The sequence below is a fragment of the Notothenia rossii genome (genome assembly GCF_949606895.1).
Source record: "Notothenia rossii genome assembly, chromosome: 11".
Taxonomy (NCBI): domain Eukaryota; kingdom Metazoa; phylum Chordata; class Actinopteri; order Perciformes; family Nototheniidae; genus Notothenia; species Notothenia rossii.
Genome location: NC_136910.1, coordinates 16,714,964 through 16,736,350, shown reverse-complemented (window position 1 = coordinate 16,736,350; position 21,387 = coordinate 16,714,964). Strand labels below are relative to the sequence as shown.

At 41.8% G+C, this 21,387-nt stretch overlaps 1 protein-coding gene and 1 long non-coding RNA gene across 11 annotated transcripts in view; one reads left to right on the top strand and one right to left on the bottom strand.

Moving 5' to 3' along the window:
* Positions 1-21,387, bottom strand: part of sdk2b (sidekick cell adhesion molecule 2b) — a 273,381-nt gene that overhangs the window by 22,464 nt on the left and 229,530 nt on the right. For all 10 annotated transcript variants that reach the window (XM_079657186.1, XM_079657190.1, XM_079657188.1 and 7 more), the window contains 24 exons: positions 21,080-21,216; positions 20,229-20,376; positions 18,449-18,589; positions 17,507-17,688; positions 16,902-17,017; positions 15,623-15,818; positions 15,155-15,253; positions 13,856-14,047; positions 11,513-11,634; positions 11,287-11,396; positions 10,263-10,413; positions 9,530-9,767; positions 8,568-8,683; positions 8,216-8,405; positions 7,869-7,967; positions 7,204-7,398; positions 5,512-5,713; positions 4,960-5,063; positions 3,868-3,938; positions 3,108-3,240; positions 2,411-2,467; positions 1,437-1,538; positions 572-687; positions 3-189 (listed from right to left, as the gene is read on the bottom strand). In XM_079657186.1, the coding sequence (XP_079513312.1) occupies positions 3-189; positions 572-687; positions 1,437-1,538; positions 2,411-2,467; positions 3,108-3,240; positions 3,868-3,938; positions 4,960-5,063; positions 5,512-5,713; positions 7,204-7,398; positions 7,869-7,967; positions 8,216-8,405; positions 8,568-8,683; positions 9,530-9,767; positions 10,263-10,413; positions 11,287-11,396; positions 11,513-11,634; positions 13,856-14,047; positions 15,155-15,253; positions 15,623-15,818; positions 16,902-17,017; positions 17,507-17,688; positions 18,449-18,589; positions 20,229-20,376; positions 21,080-21,216 (3,404 nt within the window). The remainder of the gene's footprint in view (positions 1-2; positions 190-571; positions 688-1,436; positions 1,539-2,410; positions 2,468-3,107; positions 3,241-3,867; positions 3,939-4,959; positions 5,064-5,511; positions 5,714-7,203; positions 7,399-7,868; positions 7,968-8,215; positions 8,406-8,567; positions 8,684-9,529; positions 9,768-10,262; positions 10,414-11,286; positions 11,397-11,512; positions 11,635-13,855; positions 14,048-15,154; positions 15,254-15,622; positions 15,819-16,901; positions 17,018-17,506; positions 17,689-18,448; positions 18,590-20,228; positions 20,377-21,079; positions 21,217-21,387) is intronic.
* On the top strand, positions 7,047-8,665 carry LOC307023717. Its single transcript, XR_013803758.1, has 4 exons — positions 7,047-7,147; positions 7,229-7,393; positions 8,226-8,425; positions 8,529-8,665. It is a non-coding gene; the product is annotated as an uncharacterized lncRNA (long non-coding RNA).

Here is a 21,387-nt window from a genome sequence, read left to right as displayed (position 1 = left end):
ACCTGCTTGCTGGGTGCGGCCCCTCGTGGGTGCGCTGCGGGGTCCGTCACCAGCTGCGTTGAAAGGGGCCACACTGATCATATAGGTGGTGTAACCGGTGAGGTTCTTCAGCTTCACTCCCCCCTCTGGCATGAACAGAGTCCGCAGCCGCTCCGTCTCGTTCTTGCGCTGGAACTCCCAAAAGTAAACCTACGTGGAATAGGATTCATGAATAAATATTAATGCAAGTCTACAGAGGCTGTTCAGGGAATTCAGCTTCTATAAACCTCCCTCCCATTTCAATCTCCCTTAAGGGAAAGTGTTTTTTATTTGATTCACTGTAAATGTTTTGTTGAAACATTTCATTGAAAGCCCCTCTGGAAAACAGTGCTACCTAAAGTGTAGAAATGTGCATTTAATGGTGATTCACATGAAATAGATGCGGTCTCTTGAGCACTACAAATAAACATCAGAATCTTTATATAAAGATAAAAACTGGGAAGTAGGACTATAAAATGTGTTGCTCCAGGGCCTATTTTGGCACCTGGCAGCGTTTTCAGAAGATGTTAAATAAAAAAAGTGTGACTCCGACCTTGTAGCCCTGGATGTCTCCGTTCTGTGCGTCCACGGGGGGAGGGTCCCACGTCACGTCCAGCTGGGTGGCGGTTGCGGACTGAATGGCCACACTCTGGGGCGGAGCTGTAGGCACTGTTGAAGGCCATCACACACATTATTATACCAGACAAGGACATTTCCTGCATACAAGGGATTGTTTTAGTTCGTGCTATACTCTGTGTGTTGACAGATAGGATAACAGCCAAACAGACTAAACCTAAGAAGAAGAACCCGGGATTTACAAAGACAAAATATTCCTCTTAGCGTGCTTCTTTAGGAGATTACTTCAGAATCAGGAGTTTACTTCCAAGTACGTTTACACATACAATACACTTGCTTTGGTATCTGGTGGTTCGAACATAAACAATAAAAAAAAAGAAGAAGTTGCAAGGCAGTTAGAAAAAAAAAAAATATATATATAAGGATAATACAGAAATAAGTATTTTTTATTTATTTTTAGCATTTTAGATGTAACAATACAAATAAATGTAAATGTAAATATACAAATAACCTTAAATGCATAAAAAAAAAAAAACTTAGGACAATAAGTATATATGGCAAACTACAGTGTATTCTATTTTAAAAGGATGGGCTGTGCAGACATGTGCAAAAAGCAGTCAGAGAGTTGAGCATGAACATGGCTCACATTATTAAGAAAGACAAAAAAGAACAAGATGTTGTTCTTATTAAATGTGATGCATAATGTTTTTGGGGTGGATAAAAAGCACATAGGTTGTGTGAGCGACGGCTGTATAGAAAAGTCTAATCCACTTGCATTGCGGGTGGTCAAATTACTTTGTGCAGGAGCCTGTGTTGATTAAAATGACAGGAAGCGTACATACCTGCCTCCCCCACAAACACCTCCTGTGGCGTGCTGGTCGGCCCCTCGCCCACAGCGTTGTAAACACTCATGCGTATCTCGTAGCGCTTGTGTTTACTCAGCTCTGCAGTGGAAGTAAACAACAAGGGATTAAAAACTAGGAATCTATTTAACACGAAACACCACAAATCACCTTTTGGAAAAACTATTTTGAACTCGTAGATATAAGGAACAGCAGGCATATGTTTCACAGGCATTGTACCTTGTATAATTACATGTGATAAATATATTGATTGTCGAATCCCTATTTGCTCCTTATTTTGGAAACCCAATATTCCTTCAGCTCATCCAAAATCCCTCAACCTCCTTCCTGGTGCCACAACAAATCTGGTTGAGTCAGTAGTGCAATACTAAGGCTGTAATCCCTCAGCAGTGTCCCACTTGTTCTCATAACACCGCTACTGAGAATGGTAAAACACTGATTTTCTGCCGCAAATAAATAATTACAAGGGTGCAGGAGCAGTCTGTGGCCATCTGCTTTTTTTTTTTTCTCCAAATAAACTGACAAACCAAGTGCAAACCAAGGGTGTGTTGGGACTACACGAGCGTGTGTACTCAGGGTCCAAGGATGTCTGCAGACAGAGAGCTTCCGTTTGCTTTAGAGAAGTGTTTGTACCAGTTTGGTGTAAATATAAGCAGCCAAATGTTGTGTTAACTTACTCGAAACTTCAAACATATGTTGAGATTGTTTTTCTTTGTAACCTAATTACTTTGGGGATTGAATCATTGTTAAAGAGGCCATATTATGAGCACTACGTTTTGTTGAGTAGTTGGACATGTTTACACGCTTTAATGTTCAAAACTTGCTTTTTTTAGCCTTTGCGTGCACACAAACCTGTATAACACAAACCAGGGGAAAAACCACAAAAAGCTAAATAGGGCCTCTTCAGGACATGTGTGTGTTTTTTTTTAAGACAGAGCCATCACATCACTTACTGTCCAACTGATGCTGGGTCTGAGTTGAATCACTCAGGTTCTGGATGCTGTAGGGTGCTGCGGTGGAGAGGCAAGAAGGAAAAGTAATAAAAAAGATGGGTTAAATAAGGGGGAGGAAGTGGAGAGACAATAGGCTTAGTGTCTGATATTCCCCTTGTTAAGAAGCGCTTCACTTTGATCATAAATAAACCCACAATCACAGTGGTCATACCTCCGAGTCAGCCCAGGATTGACTCAAAGGTAAATGATAGGGTAAGTTACACGGAGCAGGAGTAACAGTGCCTGAGTAAACCTAATAATAGCCTGCAGCTGATAGCTGCTGATCACAAGATGACATGTTTTGCTGTGAGGTGTCAAGACCAGCGGGGATATCTTGGGAAAGTTTTCCTCTGATGGAAATAAATGGTGCTGCTGACACGTGAAGAGAAAAATGACCCGTGAAGGAAACTCATGATGATGTGTAGTTGTTACTGATGTGAAGCTGGGACGATATAACACTTTTTGTCACAGTGGTGAATAGTTTCTTGATGTGCAGTTGTTGTCCTTGGTTTATTTCTTTAAATTCACAATGTAGCTTTATTAGCATAATAAATGCAGCATACCGGCAGTTCTCAATGAAAAGGTTTTTGTGTAATGATCCAACAGTGTAGGTGGTAACAAACTGCTGTTATTCATGTTTGCTGCAGTAATTCCTCACCGGTGAGATCGCCCCAGGTGGACAAACTGCTGATGGTGTGAGCAGAGTAACTGCGCAGACGATCATAAAGCAGCTCACGATATCGAATCCGAAAGCCCAGTAAGATTCCGTTTATCTTCTCCTCAGAGGGGGGCTGGAAATGAAAAGATTGAGGATTTTAAGTCTAATGTAGCAGAACTAAGCCGAACAAATATCTGAGAATATTGCACATGGCATACTTTTTCAGCTTTAATGTGGTCATATAAATTGCTAATTTCACTTTAATAGACATTTTACTTTTGTGTTTTTTCACTGTAATATTCCACTTCTTCAACATGTAATTTGTCTCTTGACTGGCATGCATTAATTGAGGCTTACAGTTATAAAAGAAAATCTCGTCTCAGAGTGATCTCATCCAAAGGTGAGTCACACAGAGAGAAATCCCCGATGGTTGAACATGAGAGAGCGGAGCCGGAGGGCAAAAGCAAAACAAGAACCCTTCTATCCTTATAAACTCTACAAGTGTTCTCCATAAACATCACATCGGGGCTTGCAGCCTCCTGTTTTCCTCTTTATGAGCTGTGGATTCAGGTGTGAGTGTTGGAGAGGGTGTTTTTAGTTAGACACACACAGAGTACATGGTGTGTGAAGCATCAGCCCGTAAGTATAGGCCTACTTTGTGTACTGCCAGGGTATCTCTTTAGAGGCCACTTTCTTAGACTTTTTATGGATTTTGCAAACAATGGAACATAACAAATAAAATAAATCTGCCTCTTCTTACCTGCCAGCGGATCAGCACGGACGTCGTTGTGTGCGGTGTCACAGAGAGAATGGAGGGTGCTTCGTCAGGCGCTGAGGCAACAAAAGTGAGATAAATGGGCTAAATTGACCTGCAAATGTTCACAATTCAAGATGCTAAATGTATCCATGTGCAGTGGCATTCATGGAGCATAAACACAACGGCTAGAACAGAACAGGCATTGACAGATGGGTCGAAAACAGGCGTTTGGAAAGAGGATATTTCTTTAGTTGGTTAAAGCACCAGTGGGCAAACGTTTGATGCTGTGCACGTCTCATGGTAACTGCAGATGCTGCACACATGACATCACCTACTGGGTTTGCCAGTGGTGTCTGAATCACAACAATAGGCTGATTCATGGAGACATTAGACTCTGTTCACATATACATAAGAGTGAAATGGTAATATTGTGCCTATAAATACCTCAATACAGTTCATGTGCGAACATTAAAAGGTGAAATAGTTCCACATTTCACAGTACAGAAACGTAATATTTTTTAAAAAGCGTTTGATATTATGTGTTATTATGGTTTTTTCAGCAAAGTCTTGTCAATACTGTTAGGTTGCCAGCTAACCATTGAGGAGTGAATGCACATGCCATGGAATAGTTGCAGAAACGCCCAAAAGAACCACAACATGTTGTTTTTACACTTGAATAGATTCAAAACAGGAGACATATTTAAGCTTATAGGTGGTTTTTATAACCTTACTTCCAGTCTTTATGTAATGCTTAGCTAATTGGCAGCTAGCTGTAGCCTACTGTTTAACAAACAGACATGAGAGTGCTGCCAAAGCTTTAGATCTAACTCTTGGATAAAAGGAGAGTGGTGAGTGTGGATTTCAAACTAGTCGAGGTAAACGTTGAGCCTGGGGGCATGTGTAACAGCGATAGTTACCGGGCATATTGGAAGAAAATGTCATTTTTTTTAAATGTTAGATTTCTACTTAAAATCCTGTGGAGCAACCATAAGCAAAGAAAGTTAGTCTTATTAGCTTGATTGAGTAGCAGCGAAAGGTGGGGCTTAGCAAAGGCTTAATTCACTCATCAGATATTAAAGTTGATGGCACTCTTACCGTCCTGTAGTGTCGTGATTGCTTCACTTTCCTCGCTGTACTCACTGTCCCCTATGTCATTGGTGGCTTTTACTCTGAACTGGTAGGATGTGAAGGGCTTCAGCCTTAGGGATGGAAGCACAGGAAAGCCCATCAATCTTGATGATAAACTACGACACTGGATCTTTAACCTTTCAGCTACAGATATCAAAAAGACAAATGTAGTCTCACTGTGGGAGCTAAAAGCTTTTCAAGCTAACAAGGAAGAAAGTCAGCCAAACTGAGAGACCTCTCTGCTGAATGCTGCATTCCTAATGTCCTAAACTTGTTTGGCTAGTTCATACCATTGTTTATGTTCCTAATAAGACTCTAATACCCTGGAAACATTATTCCGTATAAGCATATTGTTGAAATGCCAAGTATAGTGCAGCTGAGGGAATATTTAAGTGAGTGTAGCAGTAGGGACTAGACTTATACTGTACATCTAAAGAGAACAAATATAAAAACATCTCTTGTAATAAAGAGGATTAGATGTTGGAAATAAAACTCCAGAAAGCTCAAATAACTCTCTACCTTGATACTATGTAGGAGGAGGCCTCATGGTTGACGGAGGCAGAGTGGACGGTCCAGTTGCTCTCAGGAAGCTCTCTTTGCTGCACGGTGTAGTAACGCACAGGGGACAGGCCGTCGCTGCCCGGCTCCCAGGACAGGAGGACATGACGGGCCTGGACGTCTTTCTGAGGAACCATGGGGCGGCTGGTGGGCTGGGGACGAGCTGAATGTGGACACACAGACAACAGGTGTTAAAAAGGGAAGGAGAAAAACACATAGTAACTTATGTTGGAGGGACTGTGGGAAATCATACTCATATATCTTGGTTATGCCCTAAATTACATATATTTTGGAAAGAGATATTTGATGCTCTTAAAGAAGTATTCTAACAGAATATCGCTCTAAATCCGATGGTGGCTCTACTGGGAGTTTTACCTGAGGGTCTAAAAGAGAGGTCTAAGAGGTATATTAAGAATTGTATTGACAGCGGCCCGGAAGTGCATCACCATTAAATGGTTAAAACTAAAACCTCCCACCTATAACCGCTGGATTCGGAGAGTGTGGGATATCCACCACACGGAGCAATAACATATTTATTATGCTTACAGAAAAATACATTTATCAAGCGATGATGCAGTAATAATTGTTAACACTCGTATGTCACTTGTATTCTGTTTCCATCATTATTATTTTTGTTTATTTACTATTATTTGTTATTTATTTTGCTTATTTTCTAAGGTAGGCCATCTTTATTACATTTTTTTTTCTTTTTTTTAGCACTGAGTGGTACTCTGTTACTGGTTTTCTAATACTAGAAGCCTATTCAGGATTGTATTGATACAGCTCGAAAAACTGAAAATGTGAATGTAACTGAAAGATATGTTGTACTGTATTGTTGTCTAAAACGAAACAAAGAAAGTTCTGAAATAAAAAAAATAGGGAAGGAGACATTGGCAACAGAGGAGGGTGGACAAGAGAAATACACATTTAAGAATAGAGTGGGAGCAAAGGATTGAAATCATCAAGACAGGATGGAGAAATTATATAAAAGTTGAATACACTTTTTGCTTGTTCACATTTGCATGGGCCATGTTGCACAAACAAGGGAGATTCAGATGAATGAAAAGTAGCCGAGGAATAAAGTTGCAGAGTAAACAATCCACAGCATGCCTTGAGGGAAGCAGATGGACTGATTCGTTCTCAGAACTGCATCAGAGCGCTTCCGATAAACACCCACGGGGCAGAAACGCTCTGAAAACACATCTGCTGACTGGACTGTAAACTGGAAGTGAGTGCAAAGCATGCTTCTTACAGCTCTCTGCTAGCTGTGCCATTACTCAGATCAAACACCTGTGTCTGCTTCAAGAATTATGCAAACTACTGTTACCTTGTTTGTTACTGTTACACCTCAAAATACCACTAAACCTTTAAAACCCCATAACAGATAATAATGTTATTTTATGTGCTCTTCTGGATAGACCGGTGCAGGAATAAGTCCTAAAACCAAGAAATCAGTTATTATTTTATTACTTTCAGTTTCCCTGTGTTTAAACACAAGATTAACATATTTTCATGTTTCAGCTGTCATTCAAACGAGCTTTTTTGTCTAGGGACAACTTTCAGGTCAGCATACGGAATACATCATCGCTGCAGCACTGTACGTATTACTGTTGTTAATCATCTGCTATAAATCCAGCAGTCTAACATGGTTACCTCTCTTCTCCGTGGTGACCACCAGCGCCTCAGCAGCCTCGCCCCAGCCCTTCCTCGTCTGCGCTTTGATACGGAACACGTAGACGGACTCCGGCTTGAGGCTGGTCACAGTGTACTGGCGAGCACTGGGGATCAGCACGTCCACTGTGGGTGTGTTGCTGTTGGACGAGTTGAGGTGGTATGTGATCTGGTAAGCTGGGGGAAGATGGAGGAAAAAATATCTTATTAAGGTGTCAAACGGAGCTCAGTTTTAGGGTAAAACTAGGATGAAACATGTTTTATTTGTTGCTTCTGTTGGTAATAGCCAACTGTGCAACAAGCAGATTTGTCTCTTCTGAAACGACTCTATTAGCATCTGCTTCTGCATGCTACTGTGTGGGACTGACATACTGTATAGTTTAAAATAAATTATCCGACAGATGTATAATGACTCAATGGCTCACAGGGAAATCCCCTATTAGCTTAAAAGAGATCCCAACTCCCTTTAGAGCCAGGAAATCACAAGATTTGATATTAAACACCGCCAAAGTATGTTGAAAGTCAACATCAGTGGGCCTTACACTCCATTCAAAAAATATATTTCTGGATTATATGCTAGATTTTAAGGTAAAATGTCAAGGAATAATGGTGGTAAGAGAAAATAACTACTTTTGTATGTTACTAACCAAGTATTATGCCATTGGGCTGCGAGGGAGACTGCCAAATAAGCCTGACAGAGGTGGTCCGCACTTCAGGGAATAGGATACCCACAGGAGGTCCTGGCACTGCAGGAAATAAACAGACAAAACACTGAATACTTCAACAACTCGGACTTTGCTTACGTTTTATTTACACTTATTTGTTCACCATCAAGCTAAAGATAAATCGTCCCAATGTTAAAATAAAGGTTAATACAAATTGTAAATGTCAATAGCATAAAAGCAAATGTTCTACTTGGACTATGCACATTAACATTGTTTACAATTTTCTTTGATGTGATACTACATGCTTAAATGCTTAACGTTGTCCCTACCATCATCCAGAGTCCTCTCCAGGATGGGTGGAGAACTGGGCCGTCCATCTCCAATCCGCGTGAAAGCCAGAACCTGGATCTCATACAGAACGTATTTCCCAAGACCGGTGAGCTGAATGCTGTGGGTGGCGTTCCCCTCCACCATCCAGAAGTGGACCGAACTGTCAGAGTCCTTCTCTTTGAACACCACCTGATCCAGGGACGAGAAAGGCGAGAGATGTTGGGGAAAAGGGGATTTGGAAATAAAGAAATGGTCACCCTGCTGCTCTGTATACTGCCTAACAATAGTTGTTTTTTCTTACGGGACAATTAGATGGTTTTTGACTGCTCAGTACAAGAAGCACAAACAGACCTTGTAGCCAAGAATGAGTCCATTTCTGTCTGGCTCGGGAACTTCAAACCAGCGCACCAGGATGCTGCTGGAGGTGGTGGCGAAGGCAGAAACGTTGGTGGGTCCACAGGAGGGGACTGGAACACAAAGAGAGCGGGAGCCAGAAACATTAGGCCTCAATAGTCCATTGTTTGCCATTTCTTCTGAAAGATTAATTTGTCTATTTACTGTGTGGATGTACTTTGATTGAACTGATACGGTTATAGCCCGTGTAGTTTTGTTTGCACAAAGCCTCTGATATCCTGGTATACCCTGCAGGCCTGCTGTAAAAAAAAAAAAAGAAAGACTGCAAGAATAGGCCTTTTCTCTTCCTTGGCACTTATCTCTGGACATAATGCGCTGATTCCTAAGAATCTGCTGAAGTGAGTGGAAAAAGGGAGCACAGGAATTCCACATTTGAGTCCATGTGTTCTCAATTTCCTTAGACTCCTTCCATTCCTCACTGCCCGACGTCTGCTGAGCGATATGAAAGCAGAAGCATGGAGGGAGAATTGCTCGGCTGCTAAAAAGAGCATTATAGTGCCTGCTCATACAATCATTTCACATATGGCAGTGTCAACTGTTTGTTTCTTTTAATATGACTAATCATGTAGATTTTCCACCCAGATGTTGCAACAATAACATTAGTATTAGAAAAGTAACACAGGGTTTTAATTCATGGACAAATCTATGAAAATATGGTCATGGTTCTTAAATAGGAATGTGTTGTCTTGCTTGTTTTCTGTTTGTTATAAATCCTGATTTAATTGTAGCTTCTGTTGACACAACCTGATACTTTGCAGCACAAACAAAAGTGCTTCTGAGTAATTAAGCGAGCCATGCGTTGGTGTTTTTGTGATGCTAATGATGCATATTTCTTCCCTCTAGGATCATTGATCATTTGACTCTCATATATTTCTCTCTGAGGATGACAGATGACTCACCAGACTCCCTCGTCCTGCCTCTGACGGGCTGGCTCCAGGGTCCCGTCCCGATGCCGTTGACGGCCTGGACCCTGACCTCGTACTCCGTCCACTCCTCCAGGTCCTCGATGGTGAACTCTCTCTCCAGGCGGTCTGCGATGATGTGGATCAGCGCCCGGCCCTGTGAGCCCGCGCGGGAGTACTGGACCCTGTAGCCCACCTGCTCTGCGTTCCCGTTGTACTCCCATTCCGGCAAAGGCTAAGCATGAGAGAGTAAGGGATAGGGAAAAGGGGTCAAAATAAGCTTAAACTGCGACTTTTTTTATAGTTGGCTTTTATACTGCACAATTAATCAAAAGATTCTCCAAATCACAGAGGACTATTGCAATATCTAAATTATAATTTTTGTTATAGGCCAACAAATAAAATGTTTAATGAGGTATTCTGGAACTACAGTGGAATCCAGGCCTACAATGAGTATACTACAGACTTATTAAGAAAATATTGTTTGGTGTTGGCCCTTTATAAGAAATAAAACACACCATGATACCACCATTTTAATGGATTTTTATTACGGTAATATGAATATTTATTTTAAATAAAATCCTTCCCTCTTATATCTGGAAACATATCACCATGGCAATATCTGTCAAAAATAATGGTAACTTGTTGTTTTTTCCAAATTGTGAGACATGGCGATTCACTATGTGATGAATATTCACGAGATGCACACAGGAAGCTGAGTCCTACTCACCATCCATCGCAACCAGAGGCTGGTCTCGCTGGCGGTGCGCAAGGTGACGTTGGCGGGGGCCATGTCAGGGGGGGCAGGGAGAGTCTGGATCTTCCTGGAGGGCTGGCTGGGGAGGCTGGTGCCAACAATGTTCACCTGGCGCATACGGAACCTGAAAAAACATCGTAATGCTCCTTTCATCTGAACTGAACTCATTTTCGAAAACTTCGAATTAACTCCTGGGGTTTTTGTAACTCTTGCAGTGTGCATCCTCTTACATGAGGCTTATTGCATTTGAACTGAGATCAGAGCACCGGCTATGCATACGGCATGAACATGAGCAGCAGGCTTGTTTGTTACAGCCTGTATATGCAACAAAAACAAAATGTTGCTGTCTAACTCTAATCAAATATAAACTGGCAGCACTGATGTTCGAATGAAGATAGCTGTTGTAGGTCTACAGGGATTGGTGAAATGTGCATTTGTTATATTGAATGTGATGGAGGAAAACAAGCAGAAGACTGAAACAAGATAAAGATCACGCATGCTGTTAAAAAATGATTTTGAAACCACACTGCCCATAACAAGCTTGTATCCAAATCAAAAGGAATGGAGAATGAGATAAGGCTCCTGGGATGAGCTGAATTTAGCTGAGATACTGAAACACACATACACCTTATCTGTTGTTTGTCACAATCTGCACACGCTTAATTAGCATGTTATCTAGCATTAGCTTATTCTTGTTCATACCTTATGAGACTATCCTATTGCTATAACAATGCACTGCAAACAAAAGAAGATAGTCTTGTGACAGCCGATTCAAATTTGATGCGTTTGAGGCCTTTGGGTACTTGTTTGTTTGCTGCTATGTATAATTAGTTTTAGTATTTATTTGCAGGATTCAAGTCCAGGATAAATTGATTACATTTGAATATCTAGGCTAAGTCCGGGCCCATTTGAAGGTTTTGTGTTCGCCAATATTGGTTATTTTCGGATGCTCATTGCAGATAACAATATGAGGAGTAAAGCAGACGGTTCACAGTACCTGTAGAAGGTGTAAGGGTTGAGACCAGGCACCTCCAAGGAGCGAGCCTCAGGTTCGTTGGACACTTTGTGGACCATCACCCAGTCCTCATTCTCCCCCACCACAGAAACCTGGGAGCAAGAACAATTTGATCTTTAGTCTTCAGCATAAAGAAGATGACTTAAAAAAGGCAGCAAAACATGACAAAGGAAATGTGAACTTCAGCTCTGGATTAAATGTGGTTCACCTGGGCCTCCATCTGCCAACGGGAAATGGAGGTTTTGCCATCATAACCCGGTTTGAACTGCAGGGTGACGGAGCGTGGGCCGATGTTGGAGATTGCCACATTGGTAGGAGGACCAGGAAGCTCTGTGAAGAGAGAAGAGTCAGTGTTGAACTTAAAAAAGACAGAAGAAGAATGAGTTATGGAGCAATGCATTGACAATGCTCTGGGACTATTTTGTGTGGCAGCCTCTTCCACAGGCTGCTTTTGGGTTGTAGACTTTGATTAGGAACATCTATCTCCCGAAGCACCCCCTTGTGGCCGTACAGATACTGCACATAGATTAACTTCTCAGCCGCCTCATTTATTCCTCTCCCTTGTGCTACCAACTTCAGCTAAAACAGCAAAAGTAGATTAGATTAGAAAAAGATTCATACACGCGGAGACAATGCCATGAATGCCAATTACACTGCAGTTATCTGGAGATATGATTCAATCTGATATCACACTGTTTACACTTGAGCCGAGTAAACCATAAGAATGGATTATTCCCTGGAAATCCAAGAGGGGAATCTGAAAACGCTGAATATGTAGAACAGCAGGACGCCTTTTCAGTGTATATGAATATCATCGTTTGTAGAAATGTTTTTTGTGAGTCTGTGTTTATTGGGAGGCTTTTTGAGAATGTGCCTGCGCATTAAACAACTTACTCCTCGTCTTCTTTCCCTTTCATGCTTCTATCAAGACAAGCATTAAACCTACTATACCATATGCCCATTCCAAAGCACGATATAGTTTAAATAAATCCTAGTTAAAAGATATTAACGCCAACTGCCTATTGGAGCGTGGACAGTGGCGTAATATTCAAATAGATGCAATCACTCCAAAGGGAGCCCTTTCTTCCAAGATTGCTTAAATGCGGGTTGTATTCAACATGAATGGAATGCAGATTACACGGGTCATAGTTAAATTACCACTTTTAAATAATTTGCATGACTGATAAATAAGGTGGTTATGGTACAGTTGCCGGCACATAGGTGTTTTCTTTACACATATACAATGAGAGTAATCACCATTTTGGGGACTATAACGGCTGCTGTGAAGCCTGCTCTCCATTTAACAGCCTGTTTTCTCACAGGTTTCACAGATGCTCTGAATGCTGCTCTAGTAGTTGATGTGGGCATTGTGTTTTCTATAACACAATTTCGCAAACATGAAATCATTAAAGACCATAATTGTCCTTAATGCTCTCGTGGGAGCTGTTATTTCGCAGATGTGGCGCAGCTATTTGTATTGGTGACTCTCTCCGGCTCGGTCCCGGCTGAGGTGACCCGGGTCAGATTTCATTGTGTCTGGCGCCAGACAACAGACAGAGTGTTCACCAGACTGAAGGTGAAGCAGTAAATATGCAGGAAGGGGAGTTTTAATAAAAGGTTCCCTGCTATTGAGATATCAACCCGGAGTGAACACTTTTAACAGAAGGGCCTGCATTATAAACAAAATAAGGCTTCAGGAGGCAGGGAGGCTCAAATAAAACATGCCATTGAGGTGCATCTCGGGGGATGTAGGAAATTGTTTTTGGAGCTTGACTTTATAGGAACTAAAACGAAGGATGTTTTGGTCTTAATTACTTAGATTTTCATAATGATCTCTTTAATCAGTCTATCAAGCCCCTCAGACACCCCTTTCAGTAATGGTCTGTTTGTATGCACAATTTAAAAATAGTCAAAGGCAGAAAACCCCCTGTGGTCCTTCAATGCACCTAATTGAAGGTGTTAACTACTGTTAAAATGTAAGTATTATATACTGGTGTGCAGTCCCTAGTACACACAATACTGACTGTAACACCACTGTTGTGCAGTCACACTGTTCATGTGCAATATATACATTTACTTTTCTTATTGTTAAAACTGGGTGCTAGTTCACTTACTTTTATAATGCTGCTTCTTATTTTGACCATTGTAGTGTACTAATTTGATTTGTATTACATGTGTGTTTGCCTCATTATTATTTGTAAGCCCACATTAAGCTTAATTGGCTGTTGTAATTTCCCTTGCTGTGGGACGGATAAAGGATATATGACACAAAGTTAATCAAATGATATGCTTATAAAATAGTAATGGCAAAATAATAAACAAGATTCAAACCACAACAACAGAAGGAAGTAAGTGGCCTATCCAGACAGAATAGTTGGGACATTTCTCGAAAGAAATTGTATTTCTGTGACCACACAAATGAGACTTAGCCTAATATCTCACAACATGGGCAAATATTGGTGTGGCTAGATATCCCCAGAGCTAAGTGAGAACATATGTTTTGTTGTTTTGTGTACTGATCGTTTGGTGTGAGTACTGTTTGGTTCCTGACCTGGTGGGACCCCGGAGGAGATGGTGGAGGAGGACAGCTGGCCCTGACCTTTGGAGGTCATCCCTGCCACTTCTATGGTGTAGGTGGTGAGAGCAGTGAGTCCAGTGACCCTGTACTCTAAGGTGACATTGGGCAGGTAGTGGGTAACTCTGGTGTTGGTGCGGTTGAACTCCTCCCACGAAATGCGGTAACCTGTAGAGCGACAGAGATTGGTTTACAGAAACAGACAGAGAGTCCTCTTGGGGACAATTCTACATCAGTTTTACTACAATAGCAACTCTCTGCGAGCATGCCACGAGGCAAGCTAACAGAAATATTAAATTAACTTCATCAAAAATTGAATATAGCAAATTAAATCAGCCCTTGATTATTATATCTCCCTGCACATACACACACACACACACACACACACACACACACACACACACACACACACACACACACACACACACACACACACACACACACACACACACACACACACACACACACACACACACACACACACACACACACACACACACACACACACACACACACACACACACACACACACACACTCCCCCCCCGCACACTCCCGTGCTTACTGTACCCTCTCAAAGTTAATACAATTTGCTTCTTGGCCAGCAGCTCTTTTCATGTGATTGCATAAGGCATTAGGCAGCATTTCATGCCAAATCAATAATTTCACATGGCATGTCAGTGCTTGTCTCCTGCTGTGTGCGCTTTAAAATGTGCTGGAAAAACGCTTCAAGATATTCTGCTGGATTTGGACCTGGGTAAACACTTAAATATTAAAGTCAGTGTAAACCATTTGTTCTTCCCTTAGATTTTGCAGTGTAGAACTAACAGTTGCCTACTAGAAATATATTTAATTAAGGCACGCATATCCATGGACTAGTGAGACAACATTTTTATTTATAGAGGTCTTAATATGCTTTTTGGGGTTTCTCTTTCCTGAAGTGTGTTATATAGGATTTAGTGCATATATGGTATGCGAAGGCTAAAATCCCAAAGTTCCCTCAAGAAGTAGTTTCTCTCCCACAGAATGTACTTGCAAAGCTCATGGGAGGAGAGAAAATGTATGTGTGTGCAATGTAATGTTTTATGTAGGAAGTTGTATCAATTTCTGACAAGTGCTGTTCAACTGATGTAATGGGATATTGGCTGTTGTGTAAGCTCATGCAGCTTAGGCAGCAGAATGAAAAAAAGAAGCAAAATAAAACAAGAACATTTCATTGAGCTGGCTGCAGAACTCCATCCTTGTACCAGTGTCATGTTGAGGTGAGCTGGATATACCTGTGAGGACTCCATTCTTCTCGCCAGGCTCGCTCCAGCTGACTTTGAGCGAGGTGTCCAGGATCTCAGTGAAGCTCAGGTGACCCACAGCACCGGGGGCTGAGCGGGGACAAATAATAAACATGAGCTGGGCCAATGGGTAAACAAGACACTGTGGAACTGTGGGCATATCGGCAAACTGGTGACGGCATTTGAATTTTCACTAAACTAAATCAGCCCAAACAAAAAGTGTCTGATGACAAGTTGAGAAAAATTAACAGTTTCTAAAGCTTAACCAATTATCTCAGAGGGAAGTCCCAATTATGAGGATGCTGGCTAGATGCAGCATAAACTCAGTCATTAACACTTCTGCACAACTTGGTTCTGCATGAATAATAGATGTTGCCCGGAGGATGTGTTAGTGTGAGATGCTTCATGTCCCCTCGCCACCACCAGAGAGTGAGAGAAATGTGGACGAGAGTCACTTACTGTCTTCGTGTGTCCTCAATGCTTTGGGCGGGCTTCGGGGGCCGTCTCCTGGCGTGGTGAAACATAGCACAGAGGTGTAATACTCTGTGAACTTCTTGAGACCTGTCACATATCCCACATGGACGCTGTCCTGGAAGTTCGGTCGCACTGTTACCATAGTAACATCGTCGTCTCTGCCGGGCTCCCAGGCCAGTAACTGAAACAGACAGAGAGGGACACGTTAGACTGAAGAAAATCAGCCAGAAAGCTGCTAATGATGTTTCTGTAATACACATTTAACCTTACAAATCCAACAACATTATCTCCCCTCGGTAGTCATGAGCCACTCTGAGGAGTTATTTGGCATCATTGCTCTCCTAAATATATATTTAGAAAGACACCCTGAAGAGCTTTTCACTGGGAGGGTATGGCTGATTAGCTCCATTAAAACAGACTAGGAAATGTAGAGATTCAAGGCTCAAGAGAGGCATCTCATCATGCATTTTGATAGCGCACCATGTAGCATCTCCAAATGGGAGCTGGATCGACCAATTAGGTGCTTAGTTAATGAGACCCATTGGATTTCTGTTGGGTATGTTTCCAGAGAGCGGGAAGCTTGCAGGGAAGTCAAGAGCTGGCAAAAGAGATGTCAGAGGGAGAGATAGTTGATTGTCTGCCACTCTTATTTTCCCAATCCCTTTTCCAGCACGTATTCCTTTCCTTACCTTTCTATCACCTCTCACACATTTTAAATCTCTTATTCCCATTGCTGCCTGAGTCTCTCCCCGGAAAACATTTGGCATTTATAATTCAGATTGGGTTTGAACAGTGACCCCTCCACCCTGCTGAGTAAGGCCTTTGCAGCACTATTGAGCAGACAGACAAAAAGGCAAGGGGAAAAGAAACCAATTATGTAATTAAGTGCCAAATTAGTCGGAAATAGAGGGATATTTCTGGAGGCGGAAAAACAGCAGTGCCCTATTACCTGTGGGCTACATTTCTTAGAATATTTCAATAAAGAGATGGACTGTATTCAAGAGCCCGATACAAAATAATGAAGACATTCATCATTACAGCCTCACTATAAAACATGTGATAAATGGATGCGGGAATAAAGAGAGTGACCGACCGACAAATGGGTGAACACGGTCCATTCGTCACCATGACATCAAATATATTTTGCCCCTTGGCTCCGCTCCTCCTTTTGCTACACAGGACATGTGATACTATAAGCTCATCGCTGACACTTCTGTCAATGGATGTGACGGCCGGTGGGGACGTCGCCGCGGCAACTACTGACCTTGTAGCCCTGGTTGATGCCGTTGATGAACTGAGGGTTAGGGGCCGTCCACGTGAAACGGATAGTTGTCGAGTTGACCGGCTCGGCCTGCACGTTGCCGGGGGCGATGGTGGGTACTGGGATGGACGATAGGAGGAAGAGGAGAAGTGGAAAGACAAAGGTGTGAGAACACATTTCAGATGACTGCTGGAAGCCTTCCTGCATCTATTTTGATGTGGGTATTGATCGCTGCTGAACAGGTCAGGGCTCATACTGCCATCACTCTCTTTCTGTCGGCACTAACACCTAATACCAGGGCTCTGTGACTTTCTTTGAGTGAGCTGCTTATAGATTTCAGCCGGGATGCAACCTTTGTGTGATCCTTACAAAGAAGAATCAATGCATCAAGTGTTTTTTTTTTTACTGGAAAATGTGTACTGCTATTATTGCACTGTTCCCACAGGATGTTGCATCGTAGTCCTATTCATTATGAATAATGATCGCGCTTGAAATTAACACATATAAACGCAGACTCATTGAAAATGACACATTTGATAAATAAGAAAGAAATGAGTCAGCACATTAGTTTTGGTCTCGGGTCGATAACATTGATGATGTGCGCTCACCTCCCTGCAGAGTCCACTCAGTGACTTTATGGCTGAAAGTGCCCAAACCCGCCCCGTTGTACGCGGCAACCTCAATCTCATAGTTGGTCCAGATGATTAGGTCCTCCAGGAGAAGGTTAGTCACCTCAGGACTAGTTATGTTCTTTATCTGGTAGTCCACAGGAAGTCCAGTCAGACGGTACCTAAGACACACAGAGGAAAAAGGAAGCATTAGATGCATCTGTTCATTGTGTTTTTTTACACCCTGAATTTGAAATGTATTCCAGTTCTGCTGCTTGAGTCAGTACACTAGAGTCCCTGCTAGGGGGAGACAAAGCACCAGCAAACAAGCAATTAAAAAAACCACTGACAGACCTGGAAAACACCTGCTGTTTTATTTGGATGTAATGAATGACAGAAAACCAACCCTAATTACATGTTTACAGGATTTACACTCAGTTTGGCGTTTTGCTGACTCTGCCTATTAAAGTTGCTAAAGTTTGGCTGAAGTCAAAAGAAGTCATAGAATGTTTAGTTCTCTCTCAGAGTGAATCATTTGGTTGTTTACTGAAACTGTGGGGATTTTAGGCTTTAAAGTGAAACATGCCGCCGGTAACTTATATCCAGCTCTTACCATAATTAGATAATGGAGTGGAAATGAAGTAAAAACTATATTAAATGGAAGATTTTCAGGTAGTAATTAAAGTGTGGGCTGGTGTGCATAACAAGGTATAAAATGACTCACAATGTCTCTTTTCATTCGTTCATACTTAAGTTTGCAAATCTTAAGTTCTCAATGCGACAAATTATGTGAAATCAATCAATTAAAGAGAACACCAAGCCAAGGTAAACAGACGGGATCATATCTTCCTTAGATAAGATTTGAAGCTGAAGTGAATCTATGTTTATAACTTATAACTACACAAATAAAGAAATGGATGGTTGGATGAACAGGGATCTTACCGGACGGTGTAGCCCCTGAGGATGCCGTTCTGGTGGCTTTCGGGCGGGGGCTGCCACTGGATCATGATGGATTGGTTGGTGCGACCGCTGGCAATGACGTTTTGAGTCGGAGCACTGGGGGGCTCCTCTGGGAGAGAGACCCTGCACAACACATAATCATGCAGAGTTTTGAAGAGAGAACAAGTGAGGAAAAAGGATGTTTTCTTTATGGAATTATATAATGGAGCATTTGATTTTCATTTCATTTAATTTCAAACCTTTATTTATGCAGGTGAATCCCATTGAGATCATTGGTCTCTTTTTCAAGGGTTTTGAAGCTTAACATTAGTTTAATTTCAACTGAAGCAATTGCGCAATATAGGGGTGTAACTAGATTTGAGGGTCAACTATCTAATATCATCAACGCAGACAACAAAATAAATCAGTACACATCATCATCTTTAAGATGTGCTTTTCTCTGAATGCAATAAGCGAACAGTGCCAGCGGCTGTGAATACAGGCCAGTTTTGTGACTAAATTCTACAATGACTCATGCTCAGCTCCCACGTCATTTTTGCCACCTGCTGATTATATTGAAGGAGGTTAGGCACAACAACGACTCAGGCTCACTTAAGGTGGACCAGCTGTTCTCCTTTTAGTGACTGCTTCAACAGCTTTGACCAGAAACCGAGACCTCAACAACATGTCAATTTAATCAAAAGAAAATAATCTAAATGTCTGGAAGAGCTCATTTCTAAAGTTGTCAAATTATATTTAACTGCTTTTTGTAAGTTGAGTAGCTGATGTGTTGAATGGGGAAATTATATCTTGTCTAATCAAACGCAGGTCCATGAGAATTGGATAGAAACAGTTTTGACTTTGTAACATAGGGAAACATTGTATCCTTGTCCAAAGAATGGATATATCGTATCATGATAAAAAAGCTGTGATTGCTACTTCGAAACCTCTTCTTCTGTCCCCTTATCGTTTCTTACAGCTTTGTTTTCTTTGTTAAAAACCCTGACCATATCAGGGCTTATCAGCCACCAAACGATTTATATATATATATATATATATATATATATATATATATATATATATAACTGTGTCCTGACAAAACACCAGGAGCGTCTAGAGATCAGTGGCGGTGACTAAGTTCCAAATGGCGTCACAGAGCGTACGGTGCCAGCTCCCCTGCACACAGACGGAGCCCCCCCGTGGCTCTCCCCTGGCAGCGTGACTGACTGGTGCAGGGGGGGGGGGGGGGGGGGGAAGATAGAGTGAGGAATAAGTGCTTGAAGTTGTGTGAGGCCGTAGAAAGGCCAAACCTGAAGCTGCCTCGAACCTAAATCCCTCCTGCGGCTTTCAGAATGCTTACACTTATATCCCTCCTCACTGGCTCTTGACTGAACGGATCAGTCAATCTGGTTGTCTAGGAAACCGATTTCTTGAGCACAATGCAGTATTAGCCGACAATAAAATGTACTGCAGGTTTTCATTTTCTAGGCTTGAATTCATCACATTTCTCATTGCTATTGCCAATTAAACAATACTACAAAAGAGGAAAGTTAGGGTGGATTTAAAACAAAAGGAATTGATAAAAATAGTCTGTCTCTACAAAGAAGAAATATGATTTTTCATTAACTTCGTCCTCGGATACTGAAAAAAAAGTGTAGCTTCCCCTACAAAAACAAACTACTTTAGCACTTTGTATTTCTCTACTTTGTATGATTGGATAAAAAGGGACAGACCAGCTGTTAGTGTTGATGTGCAGTAGATATGGGATCTGTCTTCAGCTCACCGTTCTGTCTCCTTGCTGAACTGCCCCTTCCCCACATCATTAACGGCACAGAGGCGGAACTGATAGGAGCGCGCCGGGATCAAACCGTTCACCGTCACCGCTGTGGACTCTGGCTCGATGTTGGCCAGCAGGATGGCCCAGGGAGCGTCTAGAAGAAAGGCCAATAAACGTCAACGCCTTGATCCTCTCATATGTTGTTCATTGCTATGCTGAAAATGTGTCTTAACATCCCATGAAATGTAACACTTTGTAAGAACGGACTCAGACAATTCTAGCAAATGTTCATTATTCGTCAGAAGGGATTTTCACTCTCATGCTTACAATCAATTTGTCATGGCAGGTCACAATTTAAACTTCTAATTCAATAAATGAAACAAGTCATGGTCAGAAAAAGGAACCGAGAGCACACTATGCTGCAGATTCAAGCTGAACACTTCTTCACTTCTACTTATATAGATTAGAACATGCTTCGAACATATTTTATTCATGAAGTGCTGTAAAGTGATTGACGGTAGGGAAGCTTACACATCCAACGTGAGATTAAAAGCAATGATGGACATGCTTAATTAGTCTCATTGATGCTGCTTCTAAATGTATTTTTGAGTTATTTGCTGTATTTGCTTTACAGTTAGGCGCCTTGAGAAAAACATTGACTTCATAGAAGCCTGACAGCATGGAATAAGAAATAAAAACAAACTACATTTAAAGTATTTTTTACTCGTTGCTCAACTGGGAATCGAAGAGCCAACTTCCCTCCCCATAACCCCTTATATAGAAAAATATACAAAGCATAGAAGATAGTGAGCAAAGCTAAAGGTTGAATGGAAAAGACTGGATATATTGTGACTTACTGTTCTCAGAAACCTCCAGGATGTAGCGAATGAGGGGGCTGTTGCCATCAAAAGGCTTGGCCCAGGCCAGGTCGATGGCTCTTTTTTCCGATGCGCTCAGCACGGCTGTAGGGTTCTCTGGAGCATGGGGCAGCTGCCTGCAGGGAGCAGCAGGACAACTTTCGATAAATAAAACAATCTCTCCTATCACAGCAAATCATCCGCGGGGGACAGCGAGTTACCGGAAATGTCTGTCCTCTCTAAACGTCTAGGGCCAAATCTGAAGTAAGGCTGAATGTTTTATAACAGTTAAGACAGGTGATGAAATG